General features: G+C 35.9%; 1 protein-coding gene across 1 annotated transcript in view; it reads left to right on the top strand.

Moving 5' to 3' along the window:
- The window catches only part of LOC100377093 (low-density lipoprotein receptor-related protein 6-like), a 46598-nt gene that overhangs the window by 11900 nt on the left and 15114 nt on the right, over positions 1-19584 (top strand). Inside the window, exons 2-8 of the mRNA XM_006822636.3 lie at positions 4201-4594; positions 13019-13413; positions 15405-15536; positions 16822-17022; positions 17612-17807; positions 17914-18161; positions 18499-18639. Of these exons, the coding sequence (XP_006822699.2) occupies positions 4201-4594; positions 13019-13413; positions 15405-15536; positions 16822-17022; positions 17612-17807; positions 17914-18161; positions 18499-18639 (1707 nt within the window). The remainder of the gene's footprint in view (positions 1-4200; positions 4595-13018; positions 13414-15404; positions 15537-16821; positions 17023-17611; positions 17808-17913; positions 18162-18498; positions 18640-19584) is intronic.

Raw genomic sequence — 19584 nt, 5'->3', positions numbered from 1 at the left:
AGCGTGCATCATTGGCAAGGATGGAAACTAAAAAATCTATTAATCTACATATATTATTACATATGCATAATATATATTTATTATTACAAAATGAATAGGAATTTTGAAGAGCTATTATTAAGTAAACGTCAGCACGTACAATCAGCTGATTTTAGCTGCACGATTCCTCAAGCGGCGACATCAGTTGTTTACAAGTAATGATCGCGTCCAGAAAATAACGTAACAAGTTTGTTAATTTATTTTCCCAAATAGTTACATACATGCTTTATTTAATTTTTAGCAAAAATTTATATTTATGATTTATATTTATTTGGACGAAGCAAAATAAAATGTATGTCGCACAAACGTTCGTAATTGGTTTATTAAAAAACTTGCATGAATGGCACCAAAAACCAAGGTGATCAAACGAAATAAAATGTACACAATAGATTTTCGATCTGCAGTTACTATCAAAAATAATAGAATTAGGTATAAAAAAACAAAATACATACTTAAAAGAATAATTTTCATTCGAATCGAAAGTTTTTTGATGTCTGCTTCGTTGAAAACAGCTATGACCCGGAAACAGTTCATTTTACTGTGTGCACCCTGATACTATGTAACGATGCTTTTGATTGGCCAAAGCCACGCATTGACGTGAAAAACAACCAATCAGAATATTTGTTCCAAAAGAACACAAGTAAATTTATTTCCTCCACTTATGATGCGAGTTGAAAGCATGGCCGTTTTAATGGGGTTTTTAAATCGTGATTTAAAGAAAATTCAACTTTAAATAGTGACATTTAAATATAAACATTTACATGTTCAAGCAAGCATTCGTGTGAACTTCTTGGTGATCAGCAATGTCTGTGATGGTACGTCGGCTGCCCTGGTTGTTTGTTCCACTTGGCGGTGACGATGTTGCTGCTACCTAGTCACGGCGTGAACTTGGTTTTAACCATAGACCTTATGGTTTAGCATATGGTTTTACCGATAACGATTTTATATATTTGACGTCACCCTGGCAGTAAAAATATGGGTACGGTAATGAACTTTTCTAGGCCACATGTTCATTTTTAATCGTGTTGAAAAAAACTTGTAACTTTTTGTTTGGTGGTGTTATCACCTCACGGTGACCTGCTACGATAACAAACCGGAATTTTCAGTTGCACCTTAAAACAATGAACCAGTTACCCTGAGCACAATGAATCATCTTCGGAAGACAATGAGTGTTGGCCCGTTTTGTAAACAATTCTTTGTCTGGGACCATGCAGGGCGCACAGGAAATATAACAGGGCGCTGACAATTTAAACAGGGCGCCAATTTCAGATAACAGGGCGCGGCGCCCTGTAAAAACCCCTCGTGGAGAACCCTGGACATTCATCATCGCCAAAACCATGGCAGTGTTGAAGATATGAAAATGGTTCGTAGGTTCAATTTCATGGTAAAATGTTGTGTAAATTCGTTGTACTTGTGAATCCTGATTTATCACCGTATTATTGAACGCGAGAACAAATATGGTGACCTCCAGCATCAATGTACAGTAAAACCTGTCAAAACCGACCATGACTGGGACTGGGATCTATGGTCGGTTTTCAGAGGGAGTCGGTTTATTCAGGGTGGGCGTGACTTCGATTGAAACAACAATTACATGTGCTGTAAACACGGGACAAATAAAAGACACAGGAGTTTGCCTCCTGTGATTATACATGTATTTACATTTATTGTATTGTTTCAATAAAATAATTTACCAAACAAGACAAGAATATTATGGTATGTACATGAAATCAATAAACATTAAAATAACTGTTGGAACAGACCGGGTAAGTATCGCGTATCGTAACTGAAGGCGTCCATTTTGAATGACATCACAATGTAAGTTCACGTGAGCTACATGTAATTATCATAATTTATGCAGACAGTCGATTTTGCTGTTAAGTCAATGAATCAAATTACGATGTAAAAAAAATCATCAAGTTTTGAAGAACATCTTTTTTCAACGATTTTGTTTTCCGTTCGAATTATGACATTTTGGATATCTGTCAAGTAACTGGAGTCTTTGTTTATTGTGAAGTTTTGTAATCTTGTCAACATGTCTAGCACATTGCCATGCGTCAAGTCACGGTCGTCGTGGGGGTCAATAATTTGACTGTTGTTGCAATTTATGTCATCGTTGTCTATAGATTCATGGTTTTCTTTGTCTGCAATAAAATTCTCAACAATCTGTTGCTCTCACTCGCCGTCATACATTGCTTCAGTCAGTATACGTTCATCAAAGTGGAGGTATTCTACAACGCTACACTGTGTTTGCGGGTCTGCAACTTGCTAAATAAGGTTTCCGAATTCTTTGTTGTCGTCTGCTTCTTTGTCATCATAAATTTCAATCTTGAAGCCCCCTTTACGGAAACATTCGAAAGCACAAAATTGTCGATCAGATTCGTTATGGAAAGAAGAAAACTCAATGTCTTGATTATTGAAGAAGTCATAATGCAGTGTGCTTCACCGCAATTGAAGTTGATGACCCCGATCATTTGTTTATATCCGGGGTCATTACACTGTCAAGACATCAAGCGATGCGAGGGCGTGTGGTGTGAAAAACGTAATCAGTTGCTATTGTTTTACACGAGACGTTACTTGTAGTATGAGATTTGATATTGTTTCTGTGACGTTCACGGTAAATTTAAACAATGCACACTTTTTAGGTCGGGCAGACCGGATTACTAGATAGCGGATGTGGTGCAACTGGTCGGATGGTCGATGTATTCAGTGTGAATATTGGACTTGGGACCGATCAATGCGGTCGTTGTGCGGAGTAGACAATTTGACAATCGGTGTCTCATTCAAGTTTGTTCACCGCTCCCTCAACACGGTGATTTGTTATGACGGTGGTTTGTTATAAGCGGTATTTTTTCCCAGCCCTTTTCGTTGGAAATTACGAATTCATTGGCTCTAATATATCCTAGTTTAGTTTAGTTGTTTCATCCGATTATTCTGTACATTGATTTTACCACAGTCCCGGGACTGTGATTTTACCTAGCAAAGGAAACAATCGGTGTTTGGCTTTGTTATATTTACACTATTGCAACACCTTATGTGGGCCCCCAGCGTGAGCCTCGTGTTTCACTATGTTTTTCATTGATTATTACACCGCACGATATCCCTCAAATCGGAAGGCACATTTATTGCTCGTGTTACTGTTCCTATTAAGTTAAGCCATGGAGCAAAAAAGAAAATATGGTTAAGCTGAATACCATGCTTCATGTGGAATGTATAGACCGTGATGTCGGCATTAACTACTGGATGCATAGTGGAAACCACTGGGGCAACGCCACGCTGACCGGCGTCTCCTGCCTGATAAAAAAACAACATGCGGGACGGGCTGCAGGGTTTTAAGCCATCGTAGATGTTTTCGAAACGAAAATTAGCGAATAGGTTTTGTTTCGAGCCACTTAAAATGTCCTGTGTGTATTTTTGGTTGGTACTCATCGCGTGCGACGTGCCCCAGATAGTGTCAATTTATACGCAGTAACAAATGATACGCGATGGGGATTACTTTGAATTTTATGTACCGAGAAGTACGTCTGCCGTAAATTGTTAATATTTGTTATGGTACTGAGCTGTACGATGGTTGTAATTTTACCATGTCGATTTTCGGGATTTACAAACCAATCCAAAAGATTGTGATGCCTTCCTTATTAATATATGTAACTGAAAATAAATAAATATAATATTTATTGACACACATATTGATATTAAGATAGTGGTTTGAATTTTAGATATTTAGATTGTGATTGTTTGTCAGAAATTTACATAGTTGTTCTTGCTCACGTTTTCCATGTTAACTAAATTTCTAAAATATTTTTAAATGCCCTATAAGTTTATTTTGGGCATTTATTTGTTTACTATTTTTGTTGCATTTCATTTTCCCCAATGTTTTATGAATTATTTCAGTTTTCTTTTTATTGTTGCAATTTTGTGTAGACTTTTATGCATATTTTTAAGTAGGCTTATTGTAGGTATACGATGTCTATGTGTGTAGATGACTACTGGTGGCTCCTTATTTAATAGATTATTCATAATTTGTTTATCATTTTCAAATATTCCTGAATATTACATCATGATCCCTATTCCCTCAGCACACGGGATTTCTTTCCAAGCTTTCTTTGATTCTTTCTTGAAGAGAAACAAATTATTAATTTTATTATTTATTGTGCATTGCAGGAGAACCGCTGTTACTGTACGCCAACCGACAAGATGTTAGAATGGTGGATACGGGCACAAATCCCCCGAATGACACAATTATTATCAGCGGGCTGGAAGATGCTGCAGCACTAGACTTTTACCATAACGAGAAAATAGTTTTTTGGACTGATGTCAGCTTAGAGATGATAAAACGAACATTTGTGAATGGATCACGTATTGTGGAGAATATTATCACAACAGGCTTAGTTTCGCCTGATGGACTAGCCTGTGATTGGCTCGGTAAAAAACTTTATTGGACAGATTCCGAAACTAATCGCATTGAAGTGAGCAACCTGGATGGAAGCTCAAGAAAAGTTTTATTCTGGGAGGACCTAGACCAACCCAGGGCTATTGCATTAGATCCACACAGAGGGTGAGTTTTTCTTCTTTTAATAATACCTTATTCTTTTCACCTTTTTTTTTGAATAAATAATTAAAACCAGATGTAGTAGCAAGGTATATATCAGTTATCATGTCTGTCGTTGACACTTTCTCGTGACCAGAATAACTTAATTTATATTTCTCAGACTCAAACAAAATATTTTGTTGGTATGGTTGGCTCATATATTTTTGGAGATTTCGTTAAAAATATGTCATTATTAGCTTAAACGGGAGTAGTTTGTAAGTGAAGAACGTTGCGTAACAACATCCTTTCAAGATGTCTGTCTCTGAGTGGAAACACGAAACCAACACACGTGTAATTAGATGCAATTAGATACTGATAAGATCAACTTGGGCATAGATCTGTTTTAGGAAAAAAGTAAAAAAAAAACATATAGTGAGATTATGAAAATATGAAAAGCATGCTTATTATTTAAAAAAGATATTTTTGTTAAACTTTTTTTTGACTGATCATCAAGATTTATTCAATAAAATTTACTCTTTGTGTGTTGCTCAACAGTTAGTATGAAAAAAAGCAGACACTTCAGCCATCTATTAATTTGGATAGTGTAGCATATGTTATTTCTAGTATAAATCATTTTATCCCAGCAAACTTCGACAAGTACTTTTCCCCCTGACCAAAATTTGGTGAAATTTATCGTTGCCAAGATTTAATTAATTTTATAAATATAAAATGTAATTACTGATGAACTCGTTGTCCTTAGCTTGTATAATTCTATTGTTAGTCCAGGGTTTGCGTTAACCCCATATTTTGCTTCCCTGACTTTAATTATTAAAGAGGGACCCAATTTTCCAGGCAAGCTGGGGTCCAATCTCTAATAAGGTTATCCAGGATAAAATTTCTATTTCTTAAAATTTTGTAAGTGTAACTCGTCTTGCCGAGACACTAGCACAAACCCTGTAGTCCCTGTTCAGACAAAGTCTGAAAATGCTAATTACCGCTGACATATCTCATTTTCTTGCATACATTATGTAACACGTATGCACATACTTTCATTTCATGATCCGAGTCAAGGTAGTTGACTTGCAGTCATTTTAATGCTAAAATTCATTGAAATCAAACATTTCTGCCATTCCACAACTGAATCTTGGTCATTTACGCATCAATTTCATTTAGATTTGGTACATGAATTGAACATATGAATTATTTTAAACAAGACTAAAATAAAAGTTTGTTTTTGTTTTTTTTTGTTAAAACTTAATTAACTAAGCAGAGATGTACTGATTTTTTTTTTTTAAATGAAAAGAAATTGAATACCACTCAGCCTGTCTGATATCACTTTCTAGTAGCTGAATACAGACATATATTCGTGTCTAAATGTACAGACTTGTCAGTCTTCGTGTGAGAATGCTATGTATTTTTCCAACTGGTGAACCTGTATCATGTTTTGTCACGTTAGCCGATTGTTGCCCCTCCTTCTATTCTAAATATTTCTCCACAAATCTTCTGTTAACTTTTCCCTTGTGTTTTTGCTGATTCTTTGCTCTGTTGATGTAAAACAATTTCAATCTTGCAAAAGTAGTAAAAAATTGGGAATTCTGACATCCACAGCTATGACATAATTTTGTGTTAATGTTTCAAAAATACAAAGGTTGTTGCACTTACAAGGGGAGGGGCATGGATATATTTTTGCTCTACAATGACATATTTTCTGAAAGTTTAAGATCACAGGAAAGAAAAAATCTCCATAATGGCTGAATTTAAAAAGTCTTAAATATTACCGTACCATGAAAAAACATTTTGGTATGCAAGAAACACAAACGTGTGAATTAATTAATTAAGCATAGAAATTAGCATTCACTGCAGCTGTGAAGAGGGACACTCAGCTAATGAGGTGTGAAATAATTAGGCATTGCTGTCTACGAAGTGCCAAATTACTGTTAGCGTTGTATGTTAATTATGCATACCGATACTCTGTTCCTACTGTTATTAAAAAGAAATATTCACTGGATTGAATCTTAGCACATTACACCTTGCGATGTAAAATTTCAAATTCTGTTGTTTTTTAATGCAGCATTACTTTCTAAAATTAATATCCCATATTCACTCAGGTTTAATGCCATCAGACAGTGATACAAAAATTTTTCAATACTAGGTATGTTCATTATTACTTAATATTTTTAGGAGCATTTATTTGCAAGGACGAATATTCACGCAAGTCCTATACAAAATTGCTCATATTTTTCACAAATTTTGATCAGAACCTGTGGCCAATAAGAAATTGTGTCTATTTCAATAAAAAAATAGTAAGAAATCATAGAAAATAAAAAAAATTACACTGAGATTTTGTCATGAAAAAATTGAAGGAACACCAGTGAAATAATGCATTTTGGCAATATTCACGAAAATTTTTATGACAGATAATAGTATATAACAGTTCTTGTCATGTGATGTGATATTTATTCACACACAGTGTTATGAGGATCAAAGTGAATCCTCCATGAACCAATGAAGTGTGTGTAGTCACAAGACAAGTTAGTATGATTCAAAAGGTGCTAGATTTATTTAGTTTAAACCTTAGATTGATCCATCAAAGTGTGTATGTCTAGACGACACCCGGGGCTTATACGTTCTAAGTGACCTCAAAGATGACCTATGGGAAAAGAGTCGGTATTTTTTGTTGAAGTTTTCTATAAAAAAACCGCCATTGTTCCATATCGGAGAATTGCTACTACTATTTCGGACTATACAAACTGATTTAGTAGATTAAAAGAACTTTCTGTACGATAACTGGCGTTTGTCGCCTCCTTATAGTTCATCCTCATATTTTTTGTCAGTTCTGCCTTTGATGCAAGCAGGAAAATGGAAACAGCAACAAATTTCACTGTAATGTGTGTGTGTGTGTGTGTGTTTGTGTGTGTGTGTTTGTGTGTGTGTGTGTGTTTGTGATTTCTGCTTCCAGTTAGAGCATAGATGTCACTGTGGATCCAAAAAAAATGCAACTACTAGTAATTTGTCACGATTTGTCTCGCTGTGCACAAACACAATTCAGAAAACAAGAGAGATTTGGTAAATAATTTGTAGATCAATCTAATGTACAGTATGCATGTCATTTCTTGTGCCCATAAGCCTTTGAGTCAATTGCCGTGAACTGCTACAAGACCTTTTGGGATAAATTGTCAGATTTTCAAATTTATTATTTTTTTTTTTTCAAATGTTGTACTAATGTTAATATGTGTCTGACATGAATTATGGTCTCATTAGTTTTATATGCAAATGACTGAAAAGAACATTATGTGTATTACTAATGCTTTCAATGTCTAAGTACTGCTGAAATGTCTGCTGCTGGAGAAAGAAACCATAGAAGTTTTTTTTTTTTTTTTTTTTTTTTTTTTTTTTTTTTACATTCAGAACAGATTTCATCTGAATGTTAAAGCAGGACTATCCTCATTAGAGTGTTTAATTTAAATGCTTTTAAGAATTGTTTTTGGAAGGAAACCTTCATGATTTGGAAAAACTTTTTCCACATTTTTTTTATTGCTTTTCGTGGTCATGGACTTGTTTCACTTTGATGTTGCTTCACCTGCCCCTATCAATTCAGGCAATGTCACTGGGCATGAAGAAAAAGAAACGAGTGAGTTCCGAGAGTAGAACTCCGTGTGCAGTGAGCCGAGCTTGGAGAAACTTGAAAGTCTAATTTTGAAATGTATGTGTGCGCTGTTGCTTGGAGTACTATGGTAGTCTAATTTGCCATCACTGTGCTGGTTTTCAATAGGTAATTAATTTACCAGACAACATGCACTGCAACCAGGTCCCAAGGACAACCATTGAATTCAATCCTTTTGTAGCAGCTTGGCTCTAATCAGAATTGCATTGATTAACCTTGCATTAATTCTATGCTAGTAATATTACTCTGTGTCACATTGGTCCTTAGCAGTTGTCATGCCTTTATATATATGGTATTTTTTTGAGGGGGGGGGGGGAGGGAGGGTGCATTAGAGTCTGATCTCCTGAATGTAAAACACAAACCAGATAGGATACAATCTCGGAGAAAGCATCAGTTTATTTCAGTGTTAAAAATGAAAGGTTTCCATGGAAACAATACTGCATGCACTGTTTTATGTGTTTATAGCAATTTTATAATGTAGTTCATCTGTGCCTATCATAATTTAGTGTTTACTAAATAGCGTCTTATAGTAAATCAAACACAATAAGCTATTAAATATGTAAGTAATTATACTAATTATGTAATTTCTAAGGATACTACATAAAATAATACCGTATTATATAATAATAATAATATTTGCTCTATTGAAAGTGCATCTTTTCTGTATTTTGAACCAGACACACACTGCCTGGACATTGAACCAGACACACACCAGATATACTGATTTACAAACTTTGAGAGGCAGATTTAAAACAAAAGTTAATGTAGTGTGCATTTTCTCCACCAATGTTTAAATAAATCTGTGAGCAAATAAACGAAATGTCCAACATGAGTACCGGTATGTAGCAATGCCAGCCTTTATAGGTTTCCAGTCTGTGAGACCACGACAGTGGTTTGTTCACAAAGAAGATTATTATGCGAAATACATTGTGTGTCAGTTATGAATTAACATGTACATGTAGCTGTACGTGTAGATGCATGCTTATACAATTTTTCGGCTATGAACAAACGATAAAAAAAAAAAAATTTTTTTTGACATGAATACGTCTAATTTGAAACTTGTATTTTCTCAAGGAAAAAAAAATGCATCTCTAAAATACAGTTAACTCAGATTGTTGCAAATAAGTGAAATGTTAGTCAGGGGGTGTATAAATTATTGTATGATCCAAATGGACAAGTTACTTTTCCCTTTGTGCACACCTGCATCTGTGTGTGCAACACGCATATTGAATGTGTAATGAGCTTACATGGTTTGCAACACTATCCCACTGTTTTAATAAATACAAAGCCAAAAAAAAAAAATCACCCTGCCATGTCAAAAGCAGATAAATGTGTTTGTTGTTACTCCTACTGGGGAAACCAAGTTAAAGAATTCTTGTCAGATATTGATGCCCCTTGAAACTGTAATTGCGATGTACTTTGGTCAGGTCATGCCCATATTAGGGTGAGGGACTGAAAGTTGACAGTTTCTGTCAGAAAACCTGACAAATTGTAGACTTTAATCTCACAGTGTTGACATGCGAGGGGTTTGCTATTATAAATTAGAAAGTTAAGGTAAACATGGTTGCATGGCTGTACTGTATCAACGCAAAACAAGTTGACCTCTTGTGCGGTCTTGAGAAATTAACAGAATAATCCAGTTTGGTCATCTGTCACTTTTGATTATTTTCAGACGCTTGTTTAACATGGGACTGACGTTAGCGCTCATTCTCACTCTCTCAGTGTGATGAGATTCTGGCAGTCTGCACAGACAAAAATATTTATAAGCTCCTTTCAAAAAGCTGAAACAGTCTTTCAAACAAGATGTCTAAAATTGATGTGAAAACATTAGGGGGAGGGGGCAATGAATGGGCGTACTGTCTGGTAATGTTACTGTATCTGTATGGGCAGCTATTTTAGCATCAAAATGTTTAGTTGGTGGTTGTACTGACTGTAGATGACCTCTTGGCTATCATAAATCATGACCACAACTGACACTCTCAGAGGCCTAATGAGCTAGCTTGCTATATTAATGGCTCATGTGTCCTAAATATGTTCAGTGTATTGTTAGTTGGCTGAGGCCTGCATTCTGGGATATTTTGAACAAGGCTTTTAAGTGTGGGCCTCCCTATAGTTCCTGTGTTTTATGGTGTAGTTTATGGTATTGAACTGACCCTGTCTGTGAGTGGACATTTGTAAATGAATGCTACAAATTAAAAAACAAAACAAAAATAGAATATTTGAAAACTTTTTTTTGATTTTTGTTCTCAGTCCAGCTTCTTGCTTAAAGCTCAAACTTGTAAGGCATCCAGACATATGATTTTAAAAGTATTTACCTGCTGTAAAACACATACCTAATTAACAAGTTTTTGTATAGTTTTGGTTGTAAATTACACTGGAAGAAAAGAAATCTTCTCTTTTTTTTTTTGCTCAATTAACTGGTGGTAGGAATATAACAAAGTACTATAAAATACCAATTTTTTACTTGGAAATTATTCTCAATATTTTTCAGGCTAAATTGGTAAAAATAAAATACCTTTTTTTCTATATTTTACATTCAACTCATCAAAAATCAGTAAAAATAACAAAACAATTAAAATGCCTTTTCAGCGAAAATAAGTTGCTGCTAATAAAATATATTCGACAGTTTTATTTTTCCAAATATTTTGGAGTATATGTACTTTGAATAAAAAACCTTAATTATTATTACAACTGCAACATTCAGTATATCTAATTTAATTTACATATTACTGCAACTCTCTGGGTACCACCCATATAAGTTCCATCAACCCGTTACCAGCCAGCCCCATGTACTTTTTAAATTGACTTTACCAGATAAGAATTTAATATCATTTTGACAACAAAAATGTGAAATTATTCATATTTTCATATAAATAAACTGGTGAGGCATTACTAAAACAATTTTTGAAAAATATTTTTATCCAAAGCAGCAGAAAGAAAAGGAGGATAATTTTGAAAGGATTTGTGCGTTGGGATGGTTGTGGGTTGAATGTTCTCATAAAAATACAGGATAAGCAACAGACTGGAATGTTTGGCAAGAGAATTAAGTTTGCTTTTATTTGTAGTGTTTGGAGCTCTAACGCGAAAATGTTTGTGTCGAATCCAGATGACAATCGCATGGATTGCACTTATCCTATGCCTTTGGGCGTCGTGCAAGTCATACAAGCCAAATGAATTTGTACCATTCTCTAATCAGATTAGTGTTTACTTCACTGACACATGCTTAGAAAACCCTGGCAGTTGTGCATCTCAATCAAATATTTCTATAGGTGCTGTTTTTGCGGGCTTGAAGTATTTTCAAAAAGTTTAATGTTTTTTTTTGGAGAGGGGGGGTTACAAAGGGTGCTTAAAAGTTTGACATTTTTAATTTTCACCCCTCTGTAAATGTTGCTTAAAACTCCACTATAGAAATATGATTTGTCTGTATATAGTGTTGTATGTTGAATATTATCAAATTGTCTCCATTGGTGTTGAGCTACAGATTAAATGTCCTCTATTTGAATGTAATGTGCATGAAATAGTTGGTAGTGTGTGTTATCATGGAGGTAAAAAGAGAAGGAGTCACAGCCAAAATAATCCTTCTAAACTTTTGTTTTAGACAAGTTTAATCCTATAATTCCCTTTGTCTTATCGTCCTTTCACCCCAGGATCTTCGCCGACACGTCATTTACTCTCAAGCGTTGCTGCGCACAGTACACATTCCAAGGTCTTTTATGGTGTCGCAGTAAATATTACAGGACATAAAGCATGCGCAGATCTTTATACGTAGAGGAAACGTGTTTGTGAGAACGGGAAAGTTGGAATTTTGAAAATCAGAGAATTTCTTGTTAAGTTTATGTAATTTTTCGTTTTTCAGCACATTTTCCGTTGTAGTTTTGAATCAGCAATATTGTAATGTTTCGAAACCTTGCTAGTACTGTTTTTTAGTCCACAATAAAGCTCGTTTAATGATCTTTGCAATGGTGCATGGCATGTACCGCACCGCGTTGTACCAGTGACTGAATTTTGAGGTTCGAAATGACGCTTTTTGAAGTTTATATCCCTTGTATGTCCTACTTCCTACGGCAGTGCGTCAACAAGAAATTCGCTGCATTTTTTTGTTTTCGAGTAATTGTTTCGCTCACAGCATATGGAAAACAATTTTTCGTCTGTAATATGCTCTTCGATTTCGTTTACGTCTTCTGAAATGAAGGACATAGCAGTTTCAGCGTCGTAGTCAAACTTGTGCGCGTTATCGATCGTCACCTTATTTGTTTATAAGAATTTGACAGAATTGTCACAAAAATCAGCAAGTGCCGCCGAAGGCGTCCGTAGTATGCTAATTCACAGTAATCCTCACTGCGCTAAGAGGAAACTGTCCTCCTTGATCCGTTCGGCAAATAAACTCTCTGATCTATGTACAAACAGCGGCGACCATCCTGGTACCTTTGATCTAAGCTTGGCTGTGACTCCTTCTCTTTTTACCTCCATGGTGTTATGGAGTTAGCCTGTACGTTCCTACATTCAGACCCAACTACATGTGATATTGATACAAGAATTTCTTTTTTTTATTTCCCATGTTTCATGTTTCACAGATTATCTTCCTTGCTTTCATACTTTTTTTTCCTTCACTGTCTTTTATTGTTCCAGTTTAGAAACATAATAATAATACAATTTGAAAACAAAAATCTGTATTGCTAAGAATATTAAGTTTTCTAAACTGTCAAAAAAACATCGCCGAGTGGTGCAAAAGGTTTTACATCACTATATTTGGAAAATAATCATGTTAATTTTGGTTTTTTTGACAGGTGGATGTACTGGACAGACTGGGGAGAAACGCCAAAGATTGAAAGGGCCGGGATGGACGGAATAGAGCGGGAAGTTATTGTGCAGACTGACATTTATTGGCCGAATGGCCTAACAATAGACTATGATGCGCAGAGGATATACTGGGCCGATGCAAAACTTAATTATATACATCATGCAAACTTTGACGGTTCAGATCGTTCACCGGTGGCGGAAGGATCATTACCTCACCCATTTGCATTAACGTTATTTACGGATACTTTGTTTTGGACTGATTGGCACACAAGGTCTATTCATTCGTGTCATAAAAATACAGGCGAGAACAGGAAAGTTGTGCATGAAGATATCTTTTCACCAATGGATATTCACGTTTATTCAGCGGTTCGGCAGCCTTCAGGTGAGTCTATTGATGATACAAGTGACATTATCGCTAGCGGTGTGGATAATAGGATTATGAAATCTTGCTTACAATTGGTCTATTGAGCATTGGTACCGATTCTTAAAAGCAACAAAAATATTTTGACAGTCTTAAATGTTGATTTACTTCTTTTATTGGTTCATAGCTTTACTTGTGAATTTATAAGCATTTCTCCCATTGTTATTAGTTTTACAACATTTGTAGATGTGTTATGGGCAACTTAAAAATCAGATGAAACACTTCAAATAAAAAAAATCAGTGAAGTCTCTTTCTATAGTCAAGAGAAATATGAATTTGAACTCTATGTAACTCTCAGTGGAAGATCAAACAAGTTTTTTAGTGACATAATTTACTTCAAAATATGGATAATTTGGACTAGGTAGAAAATAGATCAAATGTGACTGTTTTGACTTTTGATTAAGGCCTCAATGCAAATGAAGTTCCTTTGGTGGATGAAATTTACCATTCTTATTAAAAATTATGATGGCTGGTGAAAAAACAATACTACTAATAGTGAGTAGAGTCCCCTTGTACGTGGTATTTTGGTTTTAATCAAAATCTATCTAGCTGGGAAAACCCTCTGACCTGTGACTTTGAGTTGAACTATGTCCTGGACACTTATTGAGTGACATAGTAATTCACACCATCTGTTCAAATCCAAGTCTGAACCTTTAAAAGTGCATCCATATCCTGGAATGCGAGATTATTGTTTCATTTTTCATATAACTAAAATAATGGCGTAATTTAATTTTGACCAATGAAATCCTTCTGCAATTGACATAAGCGTATTACGCTATTAATACAGTAAATACTGAATGGGGTGTGTTTCCATAAAGTCATCACTATTTTATAACTCATATTACATATGATTTACTATTAATGTTTTTCGATCAAGAGTTTATGTCCATATCTAAGTTATTTCCTTCCAATATAATTTATAGAGGTTTGAGCTAAATTGCAGATTATATGTTTTCAGTAGTACCGAAAAACCATTTTTTTTCAAGAAACAATGCCTTGAAAAATGCTTAAAATGTGCATTTATACAATGGTTTCTATAGTAAAATTGTTTCTTTATTTCCCTCTATTTTTGCTTGGTGACATAGGATGTCAAATTTATGTTATTTTATGAATCCTACTACTGTGAAAACATTTGAGAAAATTTATATTTAAATTTGCGAGTTTCCTGTGCGATAATTATTGTCTATTATACACAATGGCAAGGTATCTCGCATAATACATTGCACATATGTGCAGTAACATTGTAAAATTTGAACTCAGATTGAACTGCCTTAAGGTAGACAGATACCTTGCTGATGACATCCCAGTATGTTGTGTTGTGGATTCAGACTCCAGGCTGTTTGCGTTAGAAACAAAATATGGGTATCTGGGAAATAACTGAAGAAAATTCCCATCACAGCAGGAAAACAAAGTTTTCTAGTGTGTTATGAGTTGCTATTTGCTATATGCTGAAGCCTGAGTGTTTTCTATGGCAGTGCTTGTCATCACGTAAACTTTTGAAAATTCTTAAAAAATTGCTTGAATGTGTTGGCTCAAAGATACGTAATGACAAATGGTTTGTGTTTTGCCAAAGTTTTAAGCCCGTTATTGATTGCAATTAGATGTCATACAAATTCAATTAAAAAAGTAACAACTTGGTGATTATTTAAAATTTGGAACGAAAATCACTTTAATATGAGTAAATATGAATATGGCAAAAATTATATATATTGTTTTGGTGAATAATTTCAAGGGCTATAATGCCTGATCAGCTTCTCGTTACCAAACATAACCAAACTTTATGAAAACAAAAATGAAAAATAAAAAACCACCGGTGAGACAAAGCCAACTCTGTCCTCTAGTTAGTGTTCTTGGTGGTGAGCACTGTGAAAATAATTCTGAGTAAAGTTAATCATGTACCTGTATGACACTAAATAAATAAAAATATTAATGGTCATCTCTCGTTTTTACAGGGGCCAATCCTTGTGGTCAGAACAATGGTGATTGTTCACACTTGTGTTTGATGTCGCCGCATCCGCCAAAGTATACATGTGCGTGTCCCACTGGAGTGAGGCTGCTAACAAATGGCAGAACGTGTGCTGACGGTGAGTATGTAACCTTTGACATTGAAATCTTTCATTCAGCCCAAAGAAGAAAATACAATTCGTACATGCAGATGGTTGATCAGGATAATCATCTGTTGCCCACTGTAGGTTTTTTTTGCAGGGCTGCTTTTATGTCATATGAAACCGGATATTGTGCGTGCTTGCAGTCTTGTGCTTTGCATCACAAAACCGTTGGAAATCAATATAAATGTCAAAGAAATAAAGATCAGTATGAAAAAGAGACAGGAGCTATAATTACATAATGGTTTTCTTTCTGATTGCCTTTGTTTCCATGGTAACAAATGTGTGCTAGTGTCTCGAGGGATCTGGTCTGAAGTGTTTCTTCACCAAATCATTTCTACATGATGGTGATATTGACAGCCTACATTTAAGCATGGAAATAATTAAGTAGCTCTCTCTATCCTCCGTCACAAAGGCTCTGTTTTTTAATATTTAGTGCAGGGTGACCCAGTCAGTGTTATACTGCAGAACAGTGCAGGGTGACCCAGTCAGTGTTATACTGCCGAACAGTGCAGGGTGACCCAGTCAGTGTTATACTGCCGAACAGTGCAGGGTGACCCAGTCAGTGTTATACTGCAGAACAGTGCAGGGTGACCCAGTCAGTGTTATACTACAGAACAGTGCAGGGTGACCCAGTCAGTGTTATACTGCCGAACAGTGCAGGGTGACCCAGTCAGTGTTATACTGCAGAACAGTGCAGGGTGACCCAGTCAGTGTTATACTGCAGAACAGTGCAAGGTGACCCAGTCAGTGTTATACTGCAGAACAGTGCAGGGTGACCCAGTCGGTGTTATACTACAGAACAGTGCAGGGTGACCCAGTCAGTGTTATACTGCAGAACAGTGCAGGGTGACCCAGTCGGTGTTATACTGCAGAACAGTGCAGGGTGACCCAGTCAGTGTTATACTGCAGAACAGTGCAGGGTGATCCAGTCAGTGTTATACTGCAGAACAGTGCAGGGTGATCCAGTCAGTGTTATACTGCAGAACAGTGCAGGGTGACCCAGTCAGTGTTATACTGCAGAACAGTGCAGGGTGACCCAGTCAGTGTTATACTGCAGTACAGTGCAGGGTAAAACAGTGCGGAACAGAACAACAACAACAACAACAACAAACCGAACACCATGATTGACAGGTCATGATGCTCTCATTTCAAGTAATAGTAATAAAGATACTGTCATCATTAAAAAAAGTCACAATGAATTACTTTACTTGCATCATCTGTCTCTGTTAACATGTCTCGTTAATTTAATTTACATTTTCAGGAGCTGAAGAAATTCTATTACTCGCCAGACGGACAGATCTTCGCAGGATATCTCTTGACACGCCTGACTACACAGACGTTGTTTTACAATTAGAAGATATCCAACATGCTATCGCAATAGATTATGATCCAGTGGATGGTTACATTTATTGGACAGATGACGAAGTGAGGGCAATTAGACGAGCATCCATGGATGGTACAGGTACGAGACGTAATTCTTTGTTTTAACTTTCGTTCGTATACGATTGATTACCGTTAAAATCCTATTATAAACCGCATACCTTATAGTAACCGCACCCCCGATTTTGGCTTCAGTGTTAAAGAGTTCTCAACAGAAATTGAAAACATGAAAAGTACCTATTAGTAACCGCACCCCCAATTCAACAAGACCATGCATAAAAATGCATATTACATTAAATATACAGAGTATTTTTTTTTTTCATGTGAACAGTTTTTTTGTGACGTGAGGCTTATCACTCTTCCCTGACATCTAAATTGAAGTTACTCTTATATTCAAAAGATTGTACGGTGTATTGTTAGTTTTGTGCGAGTGATGTGGGGGAAAAAAATGACCATGCCCATTTAGTGATTGCAATGTGTCCCTAATATAAACCACACCCCGAACTTGAGCTGTTGATCCCAATTTTTTATTTGATACATTGTAATATAAACCGCGGTTTATAATAGGATTTTAACTGTACACATTTTAACGTTGGTGTTCTCTGTAGCCATCATCTGGCGTTGCTCATTCTTCTTATGAAGGTCAAAACAAATTTACATTTTGTTTTCAGGTGGTGAATTTATTGTGACTACCGAGGTGGAGCATCCAGATGGATTGGCTGTAGATTGGGTTGGCAGGAATTTGTATTGGACTGATACGGGCAATGACAGAATTGAAGTTGCTAGACTTAATGGGACGTCGCGGACAATATTGATTTCCGAAGATTTAGACGAACCAAGGGCAATAGCTTTAGATCCAGCAGACGGGTATGTATATATGTGTGATACTGTTAGTTTTGAAGCTAAATGTTTGGTGATATGTCTTATTGAAAATTTTACACAACATCTTGTTAACGTATTCATCTCTTTATAGGTACATGTACTGGACAGACTGGGGAAGCAAGCCGAAAATCGAACGTGCTGCTCTTGATGGAACAGACAGAACTGTGCTCATTAATTCATCCTTGGGATGGCCCAACGGAATTGCATTGGACTTTATAGAGAGGAAAATATACTGGGGAGATGCGAAAACTGATAAAATTGAAATGGCAAACATGGATGGCACAGGAAGACAAGTACTGGTAGTTGATTTACCTCACATTTTTGGTTTTAGCTTGCTTGGTAAGTATTTCCTTCTCAGTTGATCTGTGTGAAAGAAAAGAAAGACCAATCTCTGGAATTGTACCATTGAATCATGGGAGATAATTGTTTATCTAGTTTAAACTCATACTCTATTTTTTATTTACAATTATAATCTAAGTCAGTTTACTTTGATAGTGAACTGATAACCACCTGCACCTTTATTCACAGAGGGTTTAAATAGTTCCGAAAAGTTTTGTTTTCCGCACAGATTTTGCCAGAAAAATTTTAAGAAAAGATTAAGTTGATTTGTGTATTGTACTTCTCTTCCCTTACAAAGAAAGATATTTCAATGATAATATATGACATACCTTTGTAGGTGACTACATATATTGGACTGACTGGCAGAGAAGATCCATTGAGAGAGTCAACAAACACAATGGACAAGACCGAGAAGTTATTATTGACCAGTTGCCTGATTTAATGGGTCTGAAAGCTGTTAACGTAAAGAAAATAGAAGGTACATACAGATTCCTCACTGTGTTCAGCAACTGAAGTTTAGATCTGTCCCTTCATAAACTGTAAAGAAGTAAAAAATCTATCCATCTTATTTAAATATTTGTTTAACCAGTTATCTTGTGTAGACCAGATTGTGTCCTCCACAGCCAGCCATACCATTTATACTCAGTATCCTTTTAACATTGATCAAGATGTCACCCTCTTTCTGATAATTAAGTCACCCCTCCCCCTGTTAGCTTAAAAATTCACCACTCCTCCTGTTGGTTAATCAAGTCACCCCTTCTCATTGGGTAATCAAGCCACCCCTCCCCCTGTTGGCTTAAAATTTCACCCCTCCTCCTGTTGGTTAATCAAGTCCTCCCTCCTCCTGTTGGTTAATCAAGTCACCCCTCTTCCTGTTGGTTAATCAAGTCACCCCTCTTCCTGTTGGTTAATCAAGTCACCCCTCTTCCTGTTGGTTAATCAAGTCACCCCTCTTCCTGTTGGTTAATCAAGTCACGTTACCCTCTTTTTTGGTTAATCAAGTCACCCCTCCTCCTGTTGGCTTAAAAATTCACCCCTCCTCCTGTTGGTTAATCAGGTCACCCCTCCTCCTGTTGGTTAATCAAGTCACCCCTCTTCATGTTGGTTAATCAAGTCACATCACCCTCCCTGTCGAATAATCAAGTCGCCCTCTCCCAGTTGGCTAATCGAGTCACTCCTCCCTGTTGCAAATGGTTTATTCCAATATTTCTAATAATCTGATTTACAATCTGCACTGGGAGATAAGCTCACACATTTGATATATCTAATAATTTCTTTAGCTGAAACTCTCAATGCGGGGTTATAATAGAAAAATAAATCTATTATTAATAATAGACACGCTAAAATGAAATTTAGTGGTAAATAGTCAATACTGATTGGGCACTTAGAATGAATGATAGAAAAATTCCATTATGATTGTTTT

This window comes from Saccoglossus kowalevskii, chromosome 1 (assembly GCF_978046115.1).
Source record: "Saccoglossus kowalevskii chromosome 1, keSacKowa6.1, whole genome shotgun sequence".
Classification (NCBI taxonomy): Eukaryota; Metazoa; Hemichordata; class Enteropneusta; family Harrimaniidae; genus Saccoglossus; species Saccoglossus kowalevskii.
The sequence above is the reverse complement of the archived record's forward strand: the minus strand, read 5'-3'. Positions and strand labels throughout refer to the sequence as shown.